The 21,867-nt window shown below is 41.7% G+C and overlaps 3 protein-coding genes across 6 annotated transcripts; 2 read left to right on the forward strand and 1 right to left on the reverse strand.

The window, feature by feature from the left end:
• Nucleotides 1-369: 369 nt before the first annotated feature.
• dhcr24 (24-dehydrocholesterol reductase) lies at nucleotides 370-14,203 on the reverse strand. Of its 3 annotated transcripts, XM_061778817.1 has the most exons (10): nucleotides 13,617-14,203; nucleotides 13,376-13,450; nucleotides 6,614-6,769; nucleotides 6,119-6,224; nucleotides 5,622-5,740; nucleotides 4,934-5,197; nucleotides 4,253-4,396; nucleotides 2,671-2,868; nucleotides 1,545-1,723; nucleotides 370-1,188 (listed from the first exon to the last, which is right to left on the reverse strand). In XM_061778817.1, exons 1-10 carry the CDS (start codon nucleotides 13,752-13,754, stop codon nucleotides 1,035-1,037), a joined length of 1,533 nt encoding a protein of 510 aa, XP_061634801.1. In that variant the 5' UTR covers nucleotides 13,755-14,203; the 3' UTR covers nucleotides 370-1,034. The 3 variants fall into 3 exon arrangements, with proteins under 3 accessions (XP_061634801.1, XP_061634800.1, XP_061634799.1); XM_061778816.1 differs by having other exon boundaries at nucleotides 13,376-13,691; XM_061778815.1 differs by lacking the exons at nucleotides 13,376-13,450; nucleotides 13,617-14,203 and adding an exon at nucleotides 7,390-7,726.
• On the forward strand, nucleotides 7,623-12,660 carry si:dkeyp-51f12.2 (uncharacterized protein LOC100151460 homolog). Of its 2 annotated transcripts, XM_061778833.1 has the most exons (3): nucleotides 7,623-7,774; nucleotides 8,750-9,604; nucleotides 12,166-12,660. In XM_061778833.1, exons 2-3 carry the CDS (start codon nucleotides 9,288-9,290, stop codon nucleotides 12,401-12,403), a joined length of 555 nt encoding a protein of 184 aa, XP_061634817.1. In that variant the 5' UTR covers nucleotides 7,623-7,774; nucleotides 8,750-9,287; the 3' UTR covers nucleotides 12,404-12,660. The 2 variants fall into 2 exon arrangements, with proteins under 2 accessions (XP_061634817.1, XP_061634818.1); XM_061778834.1 differs by lacking the exon at nucleotides 7,623-7,774 and having other exon boundaries at nucleotides 8,124-9,604.
• Nucleotides 14,204-15,985: 1,782 nt separating the features above from the next.
• Nucleotides 15,986-21,530, forward strand: si:dkeyp-51f12.3 (uncharacterized protein LOC107988041 homolog). The gene is made up of 2 exons (XM_061778836.1): nucleotides 15,986-17,036; nucleotides 19,781-21,530. The coding sequence occupies exons 1-2, from the start codon at nucleotides 16,777-16,779 to the stop codon at nucleotides 19,950-19,952; spliced, it is 432 nt and encodes a 143-aa protein (XP_061634820.1). The 5' UTR covers nucleotides 15,986-16,776; the 3' UTR covers nucleotides 19,953-21,530.
• Nucleotides 21,531-21,867: the final 337 nt, after the last annotated feature.

Here is a 21,867-nt window from a genome sequence, read left to right on the forward strand (position 1 = left end):
AATGTATGTAATTCTAGAGTTTACCAGGAGAGGGGATACTCGCTCTTCTAATGTTAACTGTGTCCCTGAACTGCTGCTCAAAGTTAAGTAAAGAAATGTGAACAAAATCAGAGGTGATGGACAAAAGATTTTTTCTTATTAATGATTTAGGGAAGTCGATTAGGAATATGAGTACCCGGTAAACTGGACGAAAAATACAGTCAAGTCCCGCGGTCACTTCTAGTGTAGTTAAAGTATTATGGTGGTTGCATTAGTTTTGTGTATGAATTTTACAAATGTTTTTCATTAATTCTATTCTGTGTGTGTGTGTGTGTGTGTCGCCTCAAAAATTTTAACACGTTGATTTTAAAGGACCAATATGCAAATGCAAACGGTACAGAAACATTTTTATTGATTAAAACAATGTGTTACAAAAAATAGGACCTTCTGTGTGTGTGTGTGTGTGTCGCCTCAAAATGTTAAACACGTTGATTTTAAAGGACCAATATGCAAATGCAAACGGTACAGAAACATTTTTTTTGATTAAAACAACATCTTACAAAAAATAGGACCTTCTGTGTGTGTGTGTGTGTTGCCTCAACATTTTTAACACGTTGATTTTAAAGGACCAATATGCAAATGCAAACGGTACAGAAACATTTTTATTGATTAAAACAACGTGTTACAAAAAATAGGACCTTCTGTGTGTGTGTGTGTGTGTTGCCTCAAAATGTTTAACACGTTGATTTTAAAGGACCAATATGCAAATGCAAACGGTACAGAAACATTTTAAAGGACCAATATGCAAATGCAAACGGTCATTTAAAATGTTTTTTTTCCCCTCCCAAAAAATGTTTGGCGTTCTGCAAAGTAATCAGTGGTATTGACGTGATTACTTTTAACACGTGAGGCACATTGTGACTTGCAGTTCGAATGATCAAAACATAAAATGTTATGACAGCAGCAAGCTAGAAGACTTGTGGTGCCATCGTTATAAGACAACTTCTATTCCTTGACACAGCATAAGACCTGATAGAACCTGCGGCCGTGGAGGTTCAGTGTCTGGCAGCCTTACAGATTTTGTCGTAAACCTCCGGGAAAGCGTCCTCACAGTCGAGCTCCTGTCTCAGTTTGTGATACAGCTGTCCATCAAACATCTCCCAAAACTCGTCGCGGTCCATGTAGATGTCTGCGTACAGCATCTGGAACCTGCAAAGGTATGATGAGTTTGAAATGATATTACTATAGATTTAGAGCAGGTGTTTTTGAATGTTTTCATGGGTTTATGTTTTGTTTGCTCAGACGCGGGTGTGTATATCCCATCTGTGCGTTTGCGCTGCACTTGCATTTGAAGATATCCAACATGTTTCAGATTTGTTTCTAAATTTGGGAATAGCTCCATTCCGATCTAAAGCCATCCAGTTCCATGTGGTTTTTTTTTTTGTCTTTACGCTGTCATGACGCAAAATCTAATTGTGCCACTTGAGAGAAAAAAAAGAAAAAATCTTCAATTGCGTCACTCGGGCCATGTGGGGTAAATCCAGTGTAAATCTCAAGAGATGTACCCGTGGACGTCTCGCACAAACTTCTCCAGTCGCCGCGTTGACGCCGTTGCCTCAAAATCTTTGACTTTGGGCTCGCCGTATGCGCCCACGTCCACATACAGCTCCTCCTCTTCACCTTTGGGGTGGACCATGCCCCTGCCAGGTGGCAGGAGGAATGGGCAGAGCCAGAGAGGGTAAACCTGAACACAGAAAAGTAATTTTTCATAGGTCTGTGTCGAGCTGGGAAATATGGACTTAAAAATAAACTCCTGATTTGTTTTCACAAAAATTCTTTACATTTTTTTCTCTTTGTTTATGGTATAGAATTAACAACTGACTGCCATTATTGAAAACAAGTTTTACTTTTTGTTTTTTACTTCTGGGTTTTGCTGTATTCAGATTTTTTTCCAGTATATGTTCCCCCCCCCCCCCCTCAGAAACTTCCACAGAGATAATTCACTCGAAAAATTACCTCGTCACTGTTTTGTGCCAATGAACTACGTTGAAGTGAGTTGAGGACCTTCCTTTAGAAAACAGTAATGCTTTGTTGCCATCTTGTGGCAATTATAATCTTTTTAGGGGGAGTCAATTACTCGCAGATTTTCGCTATTTGCGGCAGGGCTCAGTCCCTTTCACATACGGACATAATGTGATCATAAATGCTTCCCCTTGGGGAAAAAAAAAAATTCCGTTTTGTCAAAACAAGACGCTTAAGTCATTCAGTGCCAAAGATGTGTTAACACATCTTTTAGAATTCGAACATTCAGTGCCAAGAACGTGCTTTCATGTCTTATATGCTTTTTGATGGGGAGGAGTGCGGGAGTCTAACCCTGCTCTACTTCTCATTGTCAAGCTTGCAGACAATGTTCATTTGGCAAAACCGCCAGCAGACGACAGCTATGCACAATTGAAGAATTAAGATCACTCCCTGTTTGCTCAGTCGCACCTGTCGGTGTTAGCAGCATAGTGGCTAACAGCTAGCTGCCTTGGTCATTCGCCCAAGGCACTTAGGCGGGAGCCGGCGAAAGGGAGGACGTGACGTCACAATTTAGCTAGTAGCGCAATGCCTTCCATTTGAGCAAGCCTGGTTTCTTAAAAATGTATCAGTAGGAACTGTAACTCTCAACTCTAAACATTTTAGTCCTACCTCGATGTCCTGGTGAAAGCGCGTGATGGCCGATCGCAGGCGCTTCATAGGCACCAACATGTCCTGGACCACGTGGTGCTGCTCGTACAGCCGCCGGATGGTTTCTCCCTGCGTCAGCTTCAGCAAGGAGATCTTGGGGGGGACCATCCATCCCAAGAGCCAGCGGAAGACTAGGTGGTTGCCAAAAGGGATAATATCCTGGTGGAGAGACAAGTGTGACAAGTTCTGCCCACGAATCAACTTTTGCAAACAAGTTTGTCAGTAGGGCTGAAGGTTTTTGGAAAGTAAGCTCATTACAATTTTTTTTGCGTGTATTTTTTGAACGAACACCGGCATTGATCTGTATTACAGTAAACTATTTCAGGTTTATTATACATAAATTGTTTCGTCTTAGGGTAACACTAAGATCAAGTCAAATGAACCATGAATTAATATAAAAGAATGAATTTATCTACTTCAATTACAGCTGTCAACTTACTCAACACTTGCAATATTGTCGGCATTCACTACTCAAGAAAATTCTACCAAACAAGTGTGGCGTAAGCATAATTAATTACAACGACATGCAAACAATGCAGTGGCTTTATCACTTCAACGTTTCATGTTTCATGAAAAATGTAAACAAAAAAAATATTTTTTTTTAAAAATAAAAATCACACTGTACAAATCTATAGGGGTTGTGAAAAATGTGTACTTTCATTCCAATATGTTACGTAATGTCTAATGTTACACATTTATCTGTCATACGGTTCAATTGTCACCGCTGACCTGAGAGTCACGACGTCCTGGTGGGCGCAGCCATATCATAGCATATCTGTCCGGATGGACTTCCGTGTGTGTGTGTTTGTGCGTGTTACGCCGGCGCAACACCACTCACGATCTACTTTTTCCCTCCATATCTGCTGACTTGCCGCTTACTTTCCACCGCAACCCGGTCTGCAGTGGCTACCTTTGAGACATTTCACTCGGAACCCACTTCTTTTTGGTTACCCTTGAGACACATATTGCCATTTGTTACATCCCGTATTGAAAAAAAAATAAACTGTTCAAATATGTAATAACCCAATAATTACATTTAAATTGACACAAAGAATCTCCGATTGCTGTTGCCCGCGGAGAAGAGACGCTACATCCTCCAAATGACGGGAAACAAAAGCCACATTTAAAGAAGACTTTGATGTTCTAATAGCTTTGTCCTGCTTTATGATGTAAGCTACCTTCAAGCAGCTTGCAAAGAAAGTGCATTTATTCTGTAATTAGACCGCGTGACATGAGCTCACGAGACGTGAGTGGATGGTCAATGCTAGTCAGCTTCACGCGGAGAAGCAGATATCGGCTCGTGATTTCGCCGAGTCAGCCTCCCGTGACATCGCTTTCAAAGCCGGCAGACGGCGTCCACAGAAGCCGGCAGATGGACACGTGTCAGACCAGCGCAATGCATAATTCAACACGCCATTAACTGGCTGCACCAGACCACGCGCACCGAGCTAATGGCTTAATAGGCAGCATGTGTAGCAAAGAAGAGGCGAGCAAGCGCACTTGGAAACGTAGGATGATGACACGCCAATATGTGTGTGTGTACCTGGAGCTCCCAGAAAATGCTGCGTGTGTGTCTGTGGTAGTATTGGCGGAGGGGGATGTACTCCACTCCGGCCTGGTCGCCCATCAGGTACCCCTCCACGTGTTTGAAGAACCAGGGTTTGTAGTGCAGGCCGATTCTGTTGATCTGAAGTAAATAGCGATTGTGATGCAGAGGAGCGACAGAACACAATGTGATAAAAAGAGAACAGTTTGGAATTCTGTGTGAAATTTTCATTATCGTTATATTTAGTGAATTGTTTGGAGTGTGTGTGTGTGTGTGTGGCTGTTTTAAGGGTAGAGAGTAACGCAGTGGTGGAAGGAACGCAAGCGCCTCTCAAGTCTACTATCGACAAAACCTTTTCTGATATTATTGGAGACTTTGGAAGATTCCGAGACTCCAACCCAGATGCGGTCAGAGCAGCCTTCCGCGTCCAGACTGCAAGACGCCGCTGGCTGATTTGGTGGATCCACATGAAAAACAACAACCTGCGTCTATGTCCACTTATTCCTGCAGTGGTCAGAAAACATGGAACTGGCCCTGAGAGAACCTTATATGACTATTGTCAGCTCAAAATATTCTTCTATTCTTGCACATATTTGGCCACAGATATCATGAATATGCCGATAATAATTTAGCGAAAGTCATAATTATATCGTGTCATTTCTCGCCGGCACTCTCTACCTTGTCGGGCTCGGCGTGCTCGCTCATGCTGCCCGTCATGACGACGGCAGAGTCCAGCGTGTACTGGATGCCCTCCACGAAAGTGTTGCGCTTGTCTCGGGATGCCTCGGCGAAGCGGCGGCAGATGTTGTCCAGGCCTCGCACCGGCTCATAGCGCAGCTTCACCCACGCCTTGGCGGGTACGATTTTGACCTCGGCCGCCACCAGGAAACCCAGAGTGCCGCAGGACCACGGCACTGCGTGGAAGAGGTCCGAGTTCTCCTCCTGGTGGTCAATAAGAATAAGCTGATTGAAAATGTATCCGGTAGTGTAATGTTAGCTGCTTCCTTTCACGCAGATAGCACGGGTGCGATTCCTGATCAGTGCCCCAATACCCGGCCACTGTCAGGCCCGAGCCCGGATAAGAAAGGGTGGGTTGTGTCAGGAAGGGGATCTGGCGAAAAAACTGCCAACCAAATCATGCAGACTAACTCGCTGTGGCGATCCCTGACAGAAAAAGCCGAAAGTCACTTTTTCTATGGGCGCTCTCTTTTTTCCCCCCCCCCCGCCCCCCATCACACGGGGTGGGCCAGTAGCAGCTCACTTTGGCCCCGGAGTAGGTCAGGGTGTGCCTTTTTATCAGAAAAAATGTGCTGTAATTGTATTAAGAGACCTGGGAACTGTTTTGAATTGTGAAACATTGCCTCACCTCAGTGCAGCGCACAAAGCTGCCGTCGGCCAGCACCAGCTCGTAGGCCACGCAGATGTGCTGGAAGAGGCCGTGAATGTGAGAGGACGACTCGATGCCGGTGCCCATCACCAAGCCACCTGAGGCAGACGAGGGAGGGCGAGGGCGAGAACGTGGTGCGATTTAATTTCTGGCAGTACAACAAACAGATGCTGCTCGCTGTGGATGCGCGCACGGACGTCAGCATAAATGAATGCGCGGCGGCCTGATGGGAAAACATTAGGCTGCGTTGATGTACAGCTTATGGGATCAGGAAATCCATTATGAAACCCGATCCCAGGGCGCCTCGAACTCCTTGGCCATTTCCGCCCCGCTTTTTATCTGCGCAGCTCCAGCATCGCTCCTCTAATAGTATTAGGGACGAGGCCAAACAGGAAGCTGTGATGGATGGGAGACAGACCCGCTCCCACCGCCCCCTCCCACTGTGTCATACTTCCAGAGAAATTAATGCGACGTACCAACCGTGAGGTCATCCAGCTCGGGGAGCACAGGCAGCGTCCAGCCAATGGAGGTGAGGAGCGCCGTCACCTGACCCATGTTGGCCAGGGGCTCCACTCGCACCACCTAAACCAAACAAAAACAATAACACAAACATTACCGCGCGTGACGTCATGCAAGACTTCTTTAAATCTTGTGAAATTTAAGCTCAGTGAGCATCTAAACGATACCACCCTAACCAAACTACTGCAGTGGAAATAAAAAGTCTACACACCCCTGTTCAAAAGCCTGTGATACCAAAAAAATGAGACCAAGAAATTATTTTTAAACTTCATCATCGTCATTCATGTGACCTATAACCTGTCCAACTAACGTGAAAATACATACATTTTAATGAGGGGAAGTCAAAATAAACTGAAATAATGTGGTTGCAAAAGCCTGCCAGGGGTTCATCAGAGGCACTTGACAGGAATTGCACACCATTTCCTGACTTCCTCTCAGCGTCTTCTCCCCACCTGCTTCTCCGTGTCCACCTCCAGGATGTCCATCATGTTGATGGCGATGTTCCTGTGCGTCGTCTTGTACTTGCCCACCCGCAGGGACACGGTGAGCCAGCCAGGTCGACCTGTGCACATGAAGTCCTTGCCGCCCTCCTTCCGCCACCCGCGCACCTGAAAGCGGGTCAGAAATAGCTGAGGGTTGATTCACTTATTTTTACAGTGGAGTGTTAATGTTCAAACTCTGCATAATGTTAGAGTGGTTTAATATCTTCTTTTTTTTTTTTTTAATTCAGTAGGGTAGAGTGGTTTAATATCTTTTTTTTTTTTATTCAGTAGGGTGCAATTTTTCCCTTTCAAGCAGTACAGTACATTTCTAAGTGCGGTTGAGCTATTTTTTATTTTTTTTTAAAACGTTTTTTGTATAAGTTTGCTCCAATCTTCTAAAACTGTTTTAAAATATCTATTTCGGTACAATTGTTAAATTAACTTTCATGCGCAAAACATTTTAGCTGAACCATTATCACATCAGTTTTTGATGACCACGCAGCAGGCCTACGACGCGACTGGATTTTGTTGTGACTTTCGGCTTGTCCCATTAAGGGTTGCCACCTGCCACAGTGAGTCACCGGCATGCTTTGTTTTGTTTTCATCTTGGTCAGGTTTATGGGTGGTACTTAGAAAGCTAAGTATTTATTTGCGTGGTAAAAAGTGACTCCATAATTTTATTGTTCAGCATGATTATATTCTGGGTTGGTCTCCTGCTCTATTGCGCATGCGCCTGGTTTGCTCACCTGTCTCTGGATGTCACGCACGCGCTGTTCGTGCAGTTTGGGCGCCGAGCACATCTTGAAGATGAGCCAGGCTCGCACGTAGAAGTACACGTCGAACACGACGGACAGAGGCAGCAAGAACAAGCACACAAACAGCCACCGCTGGTGAACCAGCACGTAGTCGACACCTTTCACGCGGACCCACAGAAGGAGCAGAAGAAGTGCCAAAAAAGCGACGCAGAGCAGCGGCTCCATCGTGTACGCTCGTTATATATTGACTGTATATGATACAGAAAGTTTCGTCTTATCACACAAACGTTGTCAGACTTTCCACGGACATTGGTATGTTAAAAAAAAAAAAAAAAAAAGCCAAACTCCAGCACCGGTCACCCTACCCCAGTGATAGGTGAGTGGCGCTCGCCAGAAGACACCCATTGGGGGATTCCGTTGTAGAGGCGGGCCAAGCGCAAACGCCTCACTGCGATTGGCCGAGCGAGTGAGAGAGGCGAATCGTCGCTTAGCAGCCTCCCCGAGCTTCGACCAATCGTAGCGCAGGAAATCGGTCACACCATCCCACCCTCATGGCTCCACTATGTGTCAAAATAAACGATGTTTATCCTGTTAGCATTTCAAAAACATAATTAATGTACGCACGACTGATAAATGAATAGAAATCCATGTTTTTATTGGTACACTAGAGCATCTTTTATTCATTATTAATGTAACAACTTTCCACTGTGCGTGACAAATACTGCCCGGACACTGCAAAAATGTTCTACTGTACATATTGTACAATATATTTTATGAATATTAACATACGTAACATTATTATTATTAGTAGTAGTATACATATTCATCGCTCTTAATTTGCACTCATAGTCTGTGACTGTATTAATATTACATTTACACTGCATAAATGTCGAATTCCTCTCAAGTTTCAATGTGCAATATAATAACTATTATGTATACATATTATGCATATTAACAGATGTTTCATACACTGTACATATTGGGTGTCGTGTATTGTAAAACATTTCATATCACTGTCAATAATATCCTCCCAATTTTGCACTTTGTACAAATATGATTGCAGCGTCATTAGATATTGATCACATTTATCACAATTTCTATCAATCGATCAGTTGATCAATCTATCTAGCTATTTGTGAAACTCATTTTAAAACTTCTTTAGTAAATTGCAAACACTTATCAAATTCTTCGTAGTTTTCAAGTTAAACGAGTTGAAGTCATTTTAATAAAAATGTACCTGAAAGTAGTTTTAAAGTCTACATGTTGCCTTTATTAAGTCAATAAGTAGAACACATTTGTTTCACATATCTCAACAATTGCTTTTGTAATACTTTTTTTTTTTTCCCCCCAGAGACTTTGTGGACACCCTATATGTTCTATTCTTTGTGAGCAATCATCACGGTTATTGGAATAGTTACCACACACATGCTCTTATTTCTGTAATTGATGTCACATGCATAAACCCAGTTTCCATGTCATCATTTTCCTGGACACACGCACGCACACACACACACACACACTAAAGTGGTACCCTTCAGACACATTAGACAGAGGAGGGTGGGGCGCCAGTAAAGATTTCTTAATGGGCTCTTCGGTCTTCTCGTCCATCTGCTGTGATGACAAACACACAGCTTGTCCACATCAGCCCACTCTGCAAACAAGTCCTGCCGTTAGCGTCAGAAAGGTCACAACTAGCACCTTTCCCAAAGCTGGCGTTTCCCTTCTTTCTTCACGTTCCGCTCACGGGGATGAAAAAGTGAGTTTTTCGGGATTTCTTGAAGGATTACTTGGATGTCTGATCACCTTCCGAGCACATGGGGAGCTCCATCCCGTCCGGACACGAGTGACACCATCCGTCCGGCCTCGGCGCTGACCTCGCAGTCGGGAGGATGCCGTCCCTGCACCACGGAGCCATCTTCATCGGCGCCTTCCTCATCGTGACCGGCGGCTCCACCGCCTTCCTGGCCTCGTCGCAGAGTCGCCTGCAGCCGTTCTCCCTGTGCTGCGTGGTGCTCGGGGTGGTCATGCTCATCCTGGGCCTCTTCTGGGCCATGAACAGCAAGAGCCCCTCCAACTACAACCAGCAGCAGTTCGACCCTGACTGCCCTCACTACCCTTACAACGAGTTTGCCGGCTACAGCAGCCATGCCCTCTTTGCGCACGACGGAAATCGCTTCCCGGAGTCCCAGTCAGTATACCAGCCAGGGTGAGTTTTGACAGTTTTTAATTTTATTGATATCAATCCTTGCACACAAAAGAAGGAAGGAAGTGGCTTTAGTCTAGGCCACATTGCCATTTGTCAAATTTAAGGCCCGTGGGGCAAGCTCAGGACCTCCACGTTATTTTATGCGGCCCACGAAAGCTTGCCACAAATTTTCCTCGTCTTCTGTTCAAAACGAGCCATAAATAACTAAAAGCAGGGGCGAGTATTAGGGTGGAACATAATAATGATTCGGCCGTGACACATTAGTATGCCGTCAGAGATCATCAACCCAATTTCACCTCATTGGTCTGAAAATGTTTATTTAACACAAATAATTGACAGTGTCACAAATTCATCTGTTCTCTGACTTTTGGGGAGGACTTGTCATCTGTTATTCGCTGAAAACAATTCACCTCTTCGCTATTTTTGTGCTCAGGCCAGAACCCTGTCTAATGCAAAAGTATTGCTTTGGCACCATCTTGAGGCATCTGGGAGCCAAGGAACTATGTTGAAGTGAGGGGAGATGCTTCCTTTAGTCAGGCCATAGCCATGTCTAATTGAAAAGGGGCGCTTTTCTGCTATCTTGTGGCATCTATAGGCAATTTTAAACTTTTTTAAAGGGGGGTGGCGATTACTCAGGGATTTTCGCTAACTACCAAACCCACCTACCAACATACCTACTTACCTAACTACCACGGCTCACCCCCCACCCTTTACTGTGAGGCCAATGCAGAGTATGACTTTCATTAACATGACGACCGGGGGGCGGAGTTAGGGGATTGTGATAAGGCCAGAGTCTACTATTAGATTCATTTGTGTCCTCTTCAGGTTTAATGCTAAATGGATTTGGTCTTTTCATTTTGGCAGAAAATCTGTACCAAAATTGCAATTTCTTCCCTTGTTACAGACATTGCCATCCCTTCATGACTTATATTGAACAATAGTTGTATACTTCTTAAATATTTGGTTGATGCTGTTTTCCATGATTTCTGATAATACATTTAACTTGTTATTAATATATATATATATATATATATATATATATATACACAGGTATCGCTAATAACAATGAATTGAGGGGCAATTGCATATCAGCAGTCATACGATGAGGTGACTAACCATTCCAATGATTTTAACAGTCATAACGGCCCTCTGACAGAAACCATAACTACTTTGTGACCCCTGGTAACCTCTGGTTTACGTCATAGTTCCTTCCGTCCATTGGAGGACCGACAGATAATACCGAACACCAAAAATAAATACGAGAAAAAAAAAATGCTCTCTCTCACAATGACAATAATCTGTCCCGAAATATACACGCAAATCTTAGCAGAAATACGTTGTGTTGTTTTTAACTCACCCTGCTCACTAACAAACGGCCATGAACTGAATTGTTGTTGTTTTTTTCCACTTGTGGAGGCAGCACTTCATCGCCAAGTCAATTAGTGTAGTGCGACAGAAAAATTCAGTCTGGGGGCACTATTATGTAAATAAGTCCCACAATTATGCCACAATTCGTCCAAATTCACAACTGCTCGCTCACACACACACACACGTTCTGAAATAGGCAGTGAACTAACTATTTACTAGGTTGTTCAATTTCAAAATTGATGCGTGGGCAGTGAACCACATTTGGATAAAATCAATTAATAAGTCAATTTTCTATAATAAGTCCGATTTTAAAATAATGCTTTTTTTTTTCTGCGTCAAATTCCCTTGTTGTAAAAAAATATCCTTTCAGACCAGTGACATTTTTAAAGTGTAAAGTCGAGTGTATGCCTAAGCGACAGGTGGCGTTGTAACGCCTAACAGAAAGGCGATTGTAGCCAATCAAAATCCTGAAGAGAGTAGTTTGTAAATTCCAGAAACAAAAACAGCACTGACATGATATATTAAAAATAAGTTTCAATGATTATTTCATATTTAGCGTCTTTATATTGTATTGTTTGAATCTTAAAGCGCATATTAGTTCTGAGCCATTATTAGCCATTAGCACACTTTGATTTTACCAATCGTTATCAAGTGCATCGTGCAAAAGGAATGACACACGTTGTATATTTTAATCCAGCACATATTTTGTAAGTAAGCGATACTTGTGCACTTTCGAATAATGAATATTCACACATAAGCACTGTAGCCACATACGCCTACCGATAATATAACAATAGTTAAAGGCAAATACTCTTCCTATTCTGTGAAAAACAAGTTCTTTTTGATGCAGTTCAATCGTGACTTTCTTCTTCTGGTCTGAGGCCTTCTGATGAAGTTGTGTGATACACGTTCACACCGGCGGTCAATATAGAGTCTTCAATTAACCTACCATGCGTGTTTTGGGAATGCGCGAGGAAACCGGGGTACCCGGAGAAAACCCACACAGCCACAGGAAGTCTGAATTTGAACCCCGGACCTCAGAACTGCGAGGCGGATCACTGTGTAAATGTAATTGATTGCACTTACATATATTTTGTAATTCAATTACAATTACGTGCTTCACACTTCCCCTTTAAAGGAGATAACGGTGCATCCAATCTTCTTCACCTGCGGTCTGTTCTGTTCCTGTACAGGACTCTGGAGTGCCAAAGGCACGGCGCTCGCAGCGAGGAGTTCGACTATCCCCCCATGGACCACGGCGGTTTCAGTCCGCCGCCTCATCCTCCCCCCTGGCTGGGACCACCGCCTCCCTACGAGGTGGCCATCAAAACCACGTGCAGCTCCACGCACCTGCGCCGCGCCTACTCCGACACGCACCTGGCCGCCGAGCCGCTGTTCGGACGCTCCAGAGAGATCAGCTTTGAGGTTTGAAAAAAAAGACATCCATCCACCCCTCCGTTTTCTAGAGCGCTTATCTTCATTAGAGCATCTGGAGTCTATCCAAGCTGACTTTGGCGTGAGAGGCGGGGTACAGTCTGGACCAGCTGCCAGTCAGTCACAGGGAAACAAACAAACAACCTCTCCCACTCACACCTACGCAAAATGCAAGTCTGGAATGAACATAACATGCATATTTTTGGAGACATTAGATTGAAATATAAAAAAAGCCTACACACCCCTGTTGAAATGCCTTGTTATTGTGATATTAAACATGAGACAAAGAGAAATCATTTCAAAACATTTGTGTTAGTGCTAGTTTCCGTCTTTGACTCATGTATTTCTATTGATAGATTATTGTACTTGTAAATTAATAAATTAATGACAGATTTTAGATTAAACAGCACAAATATCGGGCTTTTTTAAGTTTGGATTTTAGTTTTAATTTCATATTTATCTTTCTTTATCATATGTATTTTTGTTTGATTTTATTGTGATTGTTATTTTTTCATTTGACATTATTTATTATATTTTGAGATGTAATGTCTGACAATGAGGTTGTTGATTCTAAATCATTTTAAGTGTTTTAATGAGGGTTCTCTAGAACCCCCAAAATAAATCAATAAAAATACAGATGAGGCACAGAGTGTATCACAGTGATGCATTAAGTTTATTTGGACATATGTAGTAGCCCTGCATATGCATGTTTTTAAGGGTTCATAATGCAAAACAACAACAACAAAAAAAGAGTCATGCAACTTATTTTGAACATGTGTGTGTGAAAGTCTTCATGTCAATTGAATAAAATAATGATTACTGGTACTGCTGGACTGTCCAACTGTTGGTTGTCTTATTTTTAGACTAGCAGTTAAAAAAAAAATAGTACACTTGTTTTTGGGTTTTTTTTCCAAGAAAAAAAATATAGAAAAAGATATTAAATGACATTTTAAAATGTAAGCACTCAACTCGTTGGGCCTGAATGGATTCCACCCTCTGTTGGTTGCTCCCAAGTGGTGTAATCGAGGATGCTTCCTTCCATTGCTTCAATGAGAGAAAAGCTTTATTATTTATCAATATCTTTGTTGTAAAATGTTCCATTTTTGTTTTCAGTTTTAATTTTTTTTTACATGATTTTATTTTATTTTTTCCACAATATTTTTGTATTTTTACATTATTTTGGTATATTTGCAATATATGCATGTTTTACATCCAAAGAAGAGTCCTGATGACATTCCTGCGGATGTATGGAAGCATCTAGGAGTGGTGGCTGTGGAGTTTTTGACCAGCTTGTTCTAGCGGCTGAGAAGATGCCTGAGGAATGGAGGAAAGGTGTGCTGGTGCTCATTTTTAAGAACAAGGGTGATGTGGAGAGCTGTGGGAACTGCAGAGGAATAAAGCTGATGAGCCACACAATGAAGTTATGGGAAAGATTAGTGGAGGCTCGACTCAGGACAGGAGTGAGTATTTGCGAGCAACAAAGAGTACCACAGATGCATTATTTGCCTTGAGGATGTTGATGGAAAAGTACAGAGAAGGTCAGAAGGAGCTACATTGTGTCTTTGTAGATCGAGAGAAAGCCTATGACAGAGTACGCGGAGAGGAACTGTGGCACTGCATGCGGACGTCTGGAGCGGCAGAGAAGTATGTTAGAATCATACGGGACATGTACGAGGGCAGCAGAACAGCGGTGAGGTGTGACAGACGAATTTGGAGGAGGAACAATTCGAAGGATGGAGCCATGCACTGGAAAGCAGAGGAATGAAGATTGGCCGAAGTAAGACCGAATATATGTGCATGAATGAGGAAAAGGATGACACGCCGTGGCAACCCCTAACAGGACGAGCCAAAAGGAAAAGAAGATTTGCGGTCGTTATTTTTCATCTAATATTATTCCAATATCTTGTATGATATTTGTTTATATTTTAATTGGAATATTTTTGTTTTTTCTTCTCATGATTTTCATTTTTTTCTGATATACGTGTATTTTGTGTCAAATATTTGTGTTTTTTCTTCAATTTGTGTACTTTTCATTGAATATTATTGCATTATTTGTCTTTCAGTATGTATTATTATCTATAGTTTTGGGATTTTTTTGTAATATTTTCTTTTTATAAATATTTATACTAACAATGTTTTTATATGTATGATATTTGTTGCAATTTTGAACGTAGCTGTCGCTCCTCTGCATGTTCAACTCTGGAAACATCTGCATGAATGTAACGGCTCAAAATGGCGGATCTGATTAGCTCATGCAAACATCATGTAGGAATTGTCCAAACGTGGTGCAAGCACACTGCAAACTATCACATGGACATCGCGACAACAGGAGGGAAAGTATGATGAGAACCATAGAAACCACCTGGGTAATAATACACCGAAAATCACAGTTTTGTATTGACTTTGGTTTTAAAGTGACAGTTTGGTTCACATTGGGTACAGTAAGGAAGCAAAATGTTGAATGTGAAAAAGTGCCTCTCTTTTGTGTAAACACATACAGAAAAAGAATGTGTTGTATTACAAGTGCAACAGTTGTAGTTTGACTTTTGTTTTGTTTTGTTTTGTCTTTTTAGGAAAGAGTTATACATACATTATATATTTTTAAATCAAACACAGCGGTGCGGGTGCCTGAAGATACGAGTGACCCGACTTTCGGGTTTTTCGAGATAAAAGTCGTCGTTCGGCCAATTTTTTTGCTTTCACTTGCGAAAACAAACGTGAAGTACGGCAGTACGCAGCACTTTCGCCAACAGTGAACAATTCTTCTTCTTCAAGCTGTTTAATGCCACTCTCAGTTGAAGTTTACAGTCAAACTAATCGTGAAAGTAGGAGACTGACACGTGCATTTAAAACTACCACATCGCCTTGAATCTGTTAGTTAATGCCTTTGGACTGCTAGCTTCAAGCTAACGCTAAAACATAATGGTAAAAGAATATATACCCCTTTAACCAACTAATATTTGAAAACAAATGGTGCAGCGACAAAATGTAAACATTCAATACAATCATATGTTCTTTATCTTCTGCGAGAAGCTGAGATGAGCTGAGACGTCCCTGTACAGTACATCTCATTCTGCCCCGGAAGTAAATAGAAGTTTGAAAATAAAAATAAGTTTGCACACCCTAAAACTAATCACCCACCCCCAATTTGAGTTGTAGTTTATAGGTCAAGTTAATGGTAAGTTTTGAAATGATTTATCTTGGTCTCGTATTTTATTGTATATAACAAAACCTGGCATTTCAACAGGGGTGTGTAGACTTTTTATCCACTGTTCATCACAACTTTCTGTTAAACGTGATAAGGCATCTAGTTGTCGGGTTTTTCACTGTCCCACATTCAGAGGCAAAACCAGAGCAATCTTTGGTAAGCAGACAATTTTTTTAAAGCAATTACTGGAGGAATATTTGTGTTCACAAATCAGACTTTGACACGAAGCAGAGTGTGGAGGAAACCATTCTTGCTTCTGAAACGGAATTATCTTTGTTCACTGTTATGCAGAGACATTTTATTACTCGCAAATAGTTTCATTGCATGTTTACATATCCAGAATAGCTTAATATAAAACATACTTATTAGTACGAGTAGGAGTAGTGGTCACGATTGTCGCACCCATGGACACTTTTCATGGTGCCTTTTTAAAAAAAAAAAAATTCATTATTATTGCGGGCCGTGTTAAATGTTATTTTTAGTACATACTGTGGGCTGTTAAAAAAAATGGATAATGGGTCACAGATGGCCCCCAGGCTGTAGTTTTGACACCTGTCTTAACCATAAGATTTGGTTGTTGACTTGCAAACTTTACACAATGCATATGAAACTTGGCCAAAATTAAGAGAACTTTGATAACACAACACCTTTTTATAACTTTATTTTGTCAAACTTAAGAGCCCAAAAGAGTTCAGATCTCAAAGTTATTTTCATTGAGTTTGGAATTGATAACATTACTACTTATGTCAGACAAAAAAAAAAAAAAGGTGCTGCAAACATGGTGACAATGTCCAGCCCACCCGGGTCTCGTCACAGAAAACCCCTCCTCGTGTAGAAAAAAAAAAAAAAAAAAGAAAAGAAAAGAAAAAGAAAAAACGAACACTTCCTCTCTGCTACAGCCACAAAGCAGACCAGAGTTCCCCCGTCTCTCCTCCGCCGTCAAGCCTTCGACGCAAACCCGGATATGTTCACTCCCCAGGCGGCGACGCGCCGGGGCTTCTCCCCCTAAGCAGGAGGCGGAGGAAGAGGCGGAGGAAGAGGCGGCGGCATGGGAGTGTTTTTACCTCGAAGAGATGCTTGAAGAAGCGCGCACGTCTCCGCAACAGACTGGCCGAGGAAGACTCCCGGAGGAAGGCGAGCGAGGAGGAGCGGGACTGCGGCGATGCCGCTGCCCCAGGGTGCGCTGCTGCTCCTGGGCGTGCTGCTGATGGTGGCCGGCGGCTTGGTGGCCCTGTGCGCGCCTCTGCCCAGCATTGCGGCTCCCGTCTTGGGGCTCTTCCTGGGCATCGGGGGCGTGGGCCTGCTGGTGTGCGGGCTGTGCATGGCCATGAAAAACCTGCAGGCGGCGGTGCCGGGACATTTCCTGCTGCACCCGCGCACGGGGACGCGCTTCAGCCCGCAGCAGTCGCTGGCCATACAAAGGTACACAAAACACCTTGAAAATTTGTTTTTATTTAATTTAATTTTTTTTTTTTTTTTTTTTTTTTACCGGGTGCAAAAAAAAAAATAGCGTTCTCCGATGGTGGCTGCAGTAGCCCAAAAATAAAAAAAATAAATACTCAAGTAAGACTACTTAAAGTTACTTTACAATAATATGACTCAAATAAAAGAAAAAAAAAATAATATTTTTTTTCCCCAAATAATTATATGACTAAAGTACTGAGTGAAAAAAAGTACTAAGTAACTGGTGACTACTTCAAAAAAACAAACAAAAAAAAACATGGAAAAAAAAAAAAAGCATGAGCGCATATAGGAACATGCAACTTCTGATATTGCTCAACAATCAATATCACTTGAACTACAAAAATAAGGAATGAAATCTGGATAAAATAACCAACATCAGTGATTGTCAAAGTGTGGTACACGGGCTATGCGAGAACCACTCAATTAAGTGTTCAAACTAACTGCGCATTGTTCTGAATTTTTTTTAAGCACAGTACATCTTCAGTTGTATTTAACTTTTAAGAAAAGTAGACTTGCATTCAATCTTTAAAACATTTCTTTAGGTACAATTCTTATTTGGCTTTTATGTGCAATACATTTGAATTGATTCATTATTTAAGTAGAGTTTTTTTTCTCTCCCATATTTAAGCAGTGTTCATGTTCAAACAGTACAGAATGTTACAGTGACTTATGTAACAATATACTTTATTACGCTTATTACTCTTAGCAATTAAACCTCTCGTTTTTCATGAATACAAAGGCCTGTATTTTAATTTGAATTTTTATGTCATGATGGTGGTACTTGGAGCCTTAAGTATATTTTGAGGTATTACTTGGTGTAGATTGATAATAATAATAGATATATAAAAAAAAAAAAAAAGAAGTAGCGAGTGTAATGTAGCTCAATGTAAAAGTAGCATCTCTTCTTTACAGAAATACTCAAAAAGTATGTTGTATTACAACTACTCTGACAAGTACAAACATTCTATTTCATTCCGTGACCAACCTTGCAACTCAATTTACTTGTATATATTTATATTAAAAAAAAAAAAAAAAACGTGAAGTGCTGTGAATACTTTCCAGATTGGCGTTTCACTTTCTATACAATTGTATTTTTTTATTACTAACACATTTTCAAATATTTCAAAAATACTTTTTCATGTTGTCATCGTGGGGTGTTATTGTATTGAAATTGAATGTATTCGATTTTCATAAGGGTGCGATACATTGGTACCTTGATTTACGATTTTCATTCGTTCCATGACCAAGCTTGTGACTAATTTAATTTAGCCCTACATCATATCAATTTTCCTCATTGAAATTACTTGAATTGCCATTAATCCATTCCCTCTCAAACAAAACTCACAATTCTTTTGTTCTAACTTTTTGAGAAAAAATAAATAAATAAAACTCGCACTGTATAGTGTACAAACATCACAAATGATGAACTAAATTACTGTATGTTGGGACATGCCGTGTCAAAACAACAGCTGTAGTGTTTTATTTACCATTTAGAAGGGATATAATGATAAATGTAAAAGAATAATACTATATATAGTATGAAATAGCTACTAACCGTTCAGTGTAAATTCTGCCTTTGCAGCGATAATAATACTGATCGATTACGTTGACCCGGTGTCCCTGCATGCAAAGTGTGTGTGTGCGTGCGTTGCAAAGACATTGACGCTTTAGCATCAGTCATCTAATAATAACTTTGAGGGCGCTCTCCAGCACAAATACCTTTGCCAAAGCTCCTGTAAACAAACACTAAACCGTCCTCGTCCATTATTTATCCTGTTTTCCCAGTATAGGGATCTGAATTCTTGAGGAGAAAAATAGGAGGCGTTTATTTGAGGTCAGGCATTGATTTGTTCAAGGAGGCGACACACTTGGCTATTAATTGAGGCGCTGATTGAGGCAACTGTACCTGAGGAAAATATTACGGTATTATTGTATTCAGGGTTTGACATTAACACCCGCCAACCCGCCAGATGGAATTTCAGCAGTGGTGGGTAACACCAGCACTCCCACTAACCACTTTGGCAGGTTGTATTGTGATAATATAATTGAATATCTGCCCCCCCTTCTGTCAGACCTCCCCCATCCCCTCGTTGACGCATGTATTTTAATCAGGATACATCTCTGTCAGCACATAACCCCTATTATCCAACAACAAAATTGTGGCTTGTGAAAATGCTGAGTGGCTAGTAACTCTGGGAAACCACTAGCCACAGTGGCTGGTGGAACAAATTCAAGTTAACGTCAAGCCCTGATTGTATCAGATCTGATGCTCAAGTGTACCTCATGTTGTAGTTGTCATCGTGCAGCACGTGTTAGCGTGTGCTTTGTCACATAGAAGCGACGTGCTTCAGGGCTTTTAGAAGACGACAGTGTGAATAAGAGGGCAGCAGTTTTATGGCTCGATTAATGGACAACGTCACATATGAAGCTTGACAGTCTCCATTGACGTGCGCCGTGGCCCAACACTTTAAACAAGACGTGCTCTGCTCTCTGTTATATCTCTGAACTGCTTTAGGAGGCACCATTCACACAACTACATTGTTTAACCATTCAGAGCGTTATCGGTTCAAAATGAAATGCTTTAAAACCTTTTTTTTTTTTTTTTTTTTTATACCATTGGGTTCATCCCTTAAAGTGAGCGACTATTTGAATCCACGTTAAATTGACACCTTGTCCACAGTCTGTCACGTCTCCCTTTTCAGGAGGCTGGACCGAATTCGTCGAGAGATGTCAACGGACTCTGTCGGCGGCGCGCCGGACCCCGAACCGGCCCTCGAACCGGTCCTCCCGTCCACTCCTCCCCCTTGGACCATGGAACCTCCCCCGTCCTACGACACGGTGATGAAGATCCAAGAGCACGGCGAGCAGCACTAACGTCGTCCCTTATCGGACGTATTGACTTTGATGCCGTGTGCATGTCGTGAACGGTCGCTAGCAAGCTAAGTTCACTAAGCCTTTAAATGGGACCAAAGACTTTCTTAAAGGGATGGCGTCGACATGATTGGCTCGCTTTAATTTACGTAAGCAACTATTGCGGCTACTCAGCACCTGAGCGCTAACTCCAATGCAAAGTGCCTTTCTCTGGAGCCTTTTCACACAGAGACCCCCCCAAAGTCAGAGCATCAGAGTCGTTCAAAAATTCAAAATAATAATATCCACAAATTTTTCAAATCTGCCTTTCAGGCAAATGCCAGCAAAAGTGGGATTTTGCTGCAATCAGATCATTACACTGGTCAACAACAAATGTATTGTCTAAGATTTTTTTTTAGCTGATTTAGGACAATATTGATGTGCTGAATCCAAATATCACGTTTGTTTTGCGCAATCAGGTCAATGTTTTTGACCTATGGCCACATGATTTTGTTTACATTTACAGGTATTTTTGCTTTAGAGGTTCAATTTAGATGACAATTTACAGGTGCTTACTTTTATCAATGTCTACTGTTCAATTTACAGTAAGGAAAGTTTGTAACATTTGATCAATAAACCGTAAACTACTTGGAACCACCCATGCAAAATTGTTCAAAATCAAATTGAAAAAAACACAGACAATTACAAAAAAAAACTTTATTTGTAACCCAGTGTTAGATGACGTCAGCACCAAGGAAGATAGGAGGTGTTTATTTCAGGTTTATTTATTAGAGGAGAGGCTACTGTTTGAAGAATTACGGTATTTTCGTAAAATCCGAATAAGGGGAAAAAGGGCTGCTTTTATTTGAGATGAGCAGAAGATCTTATTTGAGGAAACACAGTGTTGTTCTGTAAGAGCTGAAGTCCTGAAGGGTACAATAGGTGTTTATTTTAGGTTAGGCCCTTATTTGTTCAAGCAAACAATGCACGTGGTGATTATTTGAGGCATGGCGTCTATCAGAGCAAGGGCTACTACTTTAGGAAGCATGTATTTTTGTATAAGGTCTAAAGTCGTAAGTGGACAAAAGTAGAAATGTGTTTGAGGTCAAGCGTCTGTTAGAGCAGAGGTTACTTTTTGAGGGCGTGCGGTATTTTTGTGTAAGATCTGAATTTCTGATTTCTATGACATGCGTGACGCATTAACCCCCATTCTAACCGCGTTTTTTATTCCCGCAACGACGTCACCTCAAAGCATCCAATCAGATCACTTGACTGTTATTCGCCATGCTACTGCCAGCCACTAGGGGGCATCTTTGCATGCTATTTGGGAACTGCAAATGCTACGCTACGACGTGTCAACCTGCATTCTGGCCGTGGTTTTCATGGTTTTTGGGCACCGGGGAGGGGGAGGGGGGGGGGGGATGATGTCGCCGCAAAGCATCCTTTCTCTATGCAATTGACAACCACTAAGGGGATATGTGTATGTTATCTGAGGATTGCTTAATTTGCTACAGCTCAATTGACTGTTTTCTTGGTTATTTTGATGACAATTGTGACAAATGCAATTGTTTGTTCTATAAACCTTGTGCACATTCAAGCGGGTACTGATGTTATTTATTTATTTGACATTGTTGTTAAATAGGACAGCACGGTAGCCTAGTGGTTATCACATCTGCATCACATTCCAGAGTTCCCAGGTTCAAGTTTTGTCTTGTCACACACTCATTTTTCTCTGACTCCTCCCACACTCCAAAAGCATGCGTTAGCTTCACTGAATACTCTAAAATCAGGGTTCAGTGACCTGGTGACCCCCCCAAAGCCCATATGAGTCGCCCGCGGACTTTTTCTAAAATTAGCTCACCAGTGATGGGACATTGTGATTTTCTAGGAATGTTGTAGAAGGGATCATTAGAAAACAGAAACAGTTGCAGAGATATAT

This window comes from Phyllopteryx taeniolatus, chromosome 7 (genome assembly GCF_024500385.1).
Source record: "Phyllopteryx taeniolatus isolate TA_2022b chromosome 7, UOR_Ptae_1.2, whole genome shotgun sequence".
Classification (NCBI taxonomy): Eukaryota; Metazoa; Chordata; class Actinopteri; order Syngnathiformes; family Syngnathidae; genus Phyllopteryx; species Phyllopteryx taeniolatus.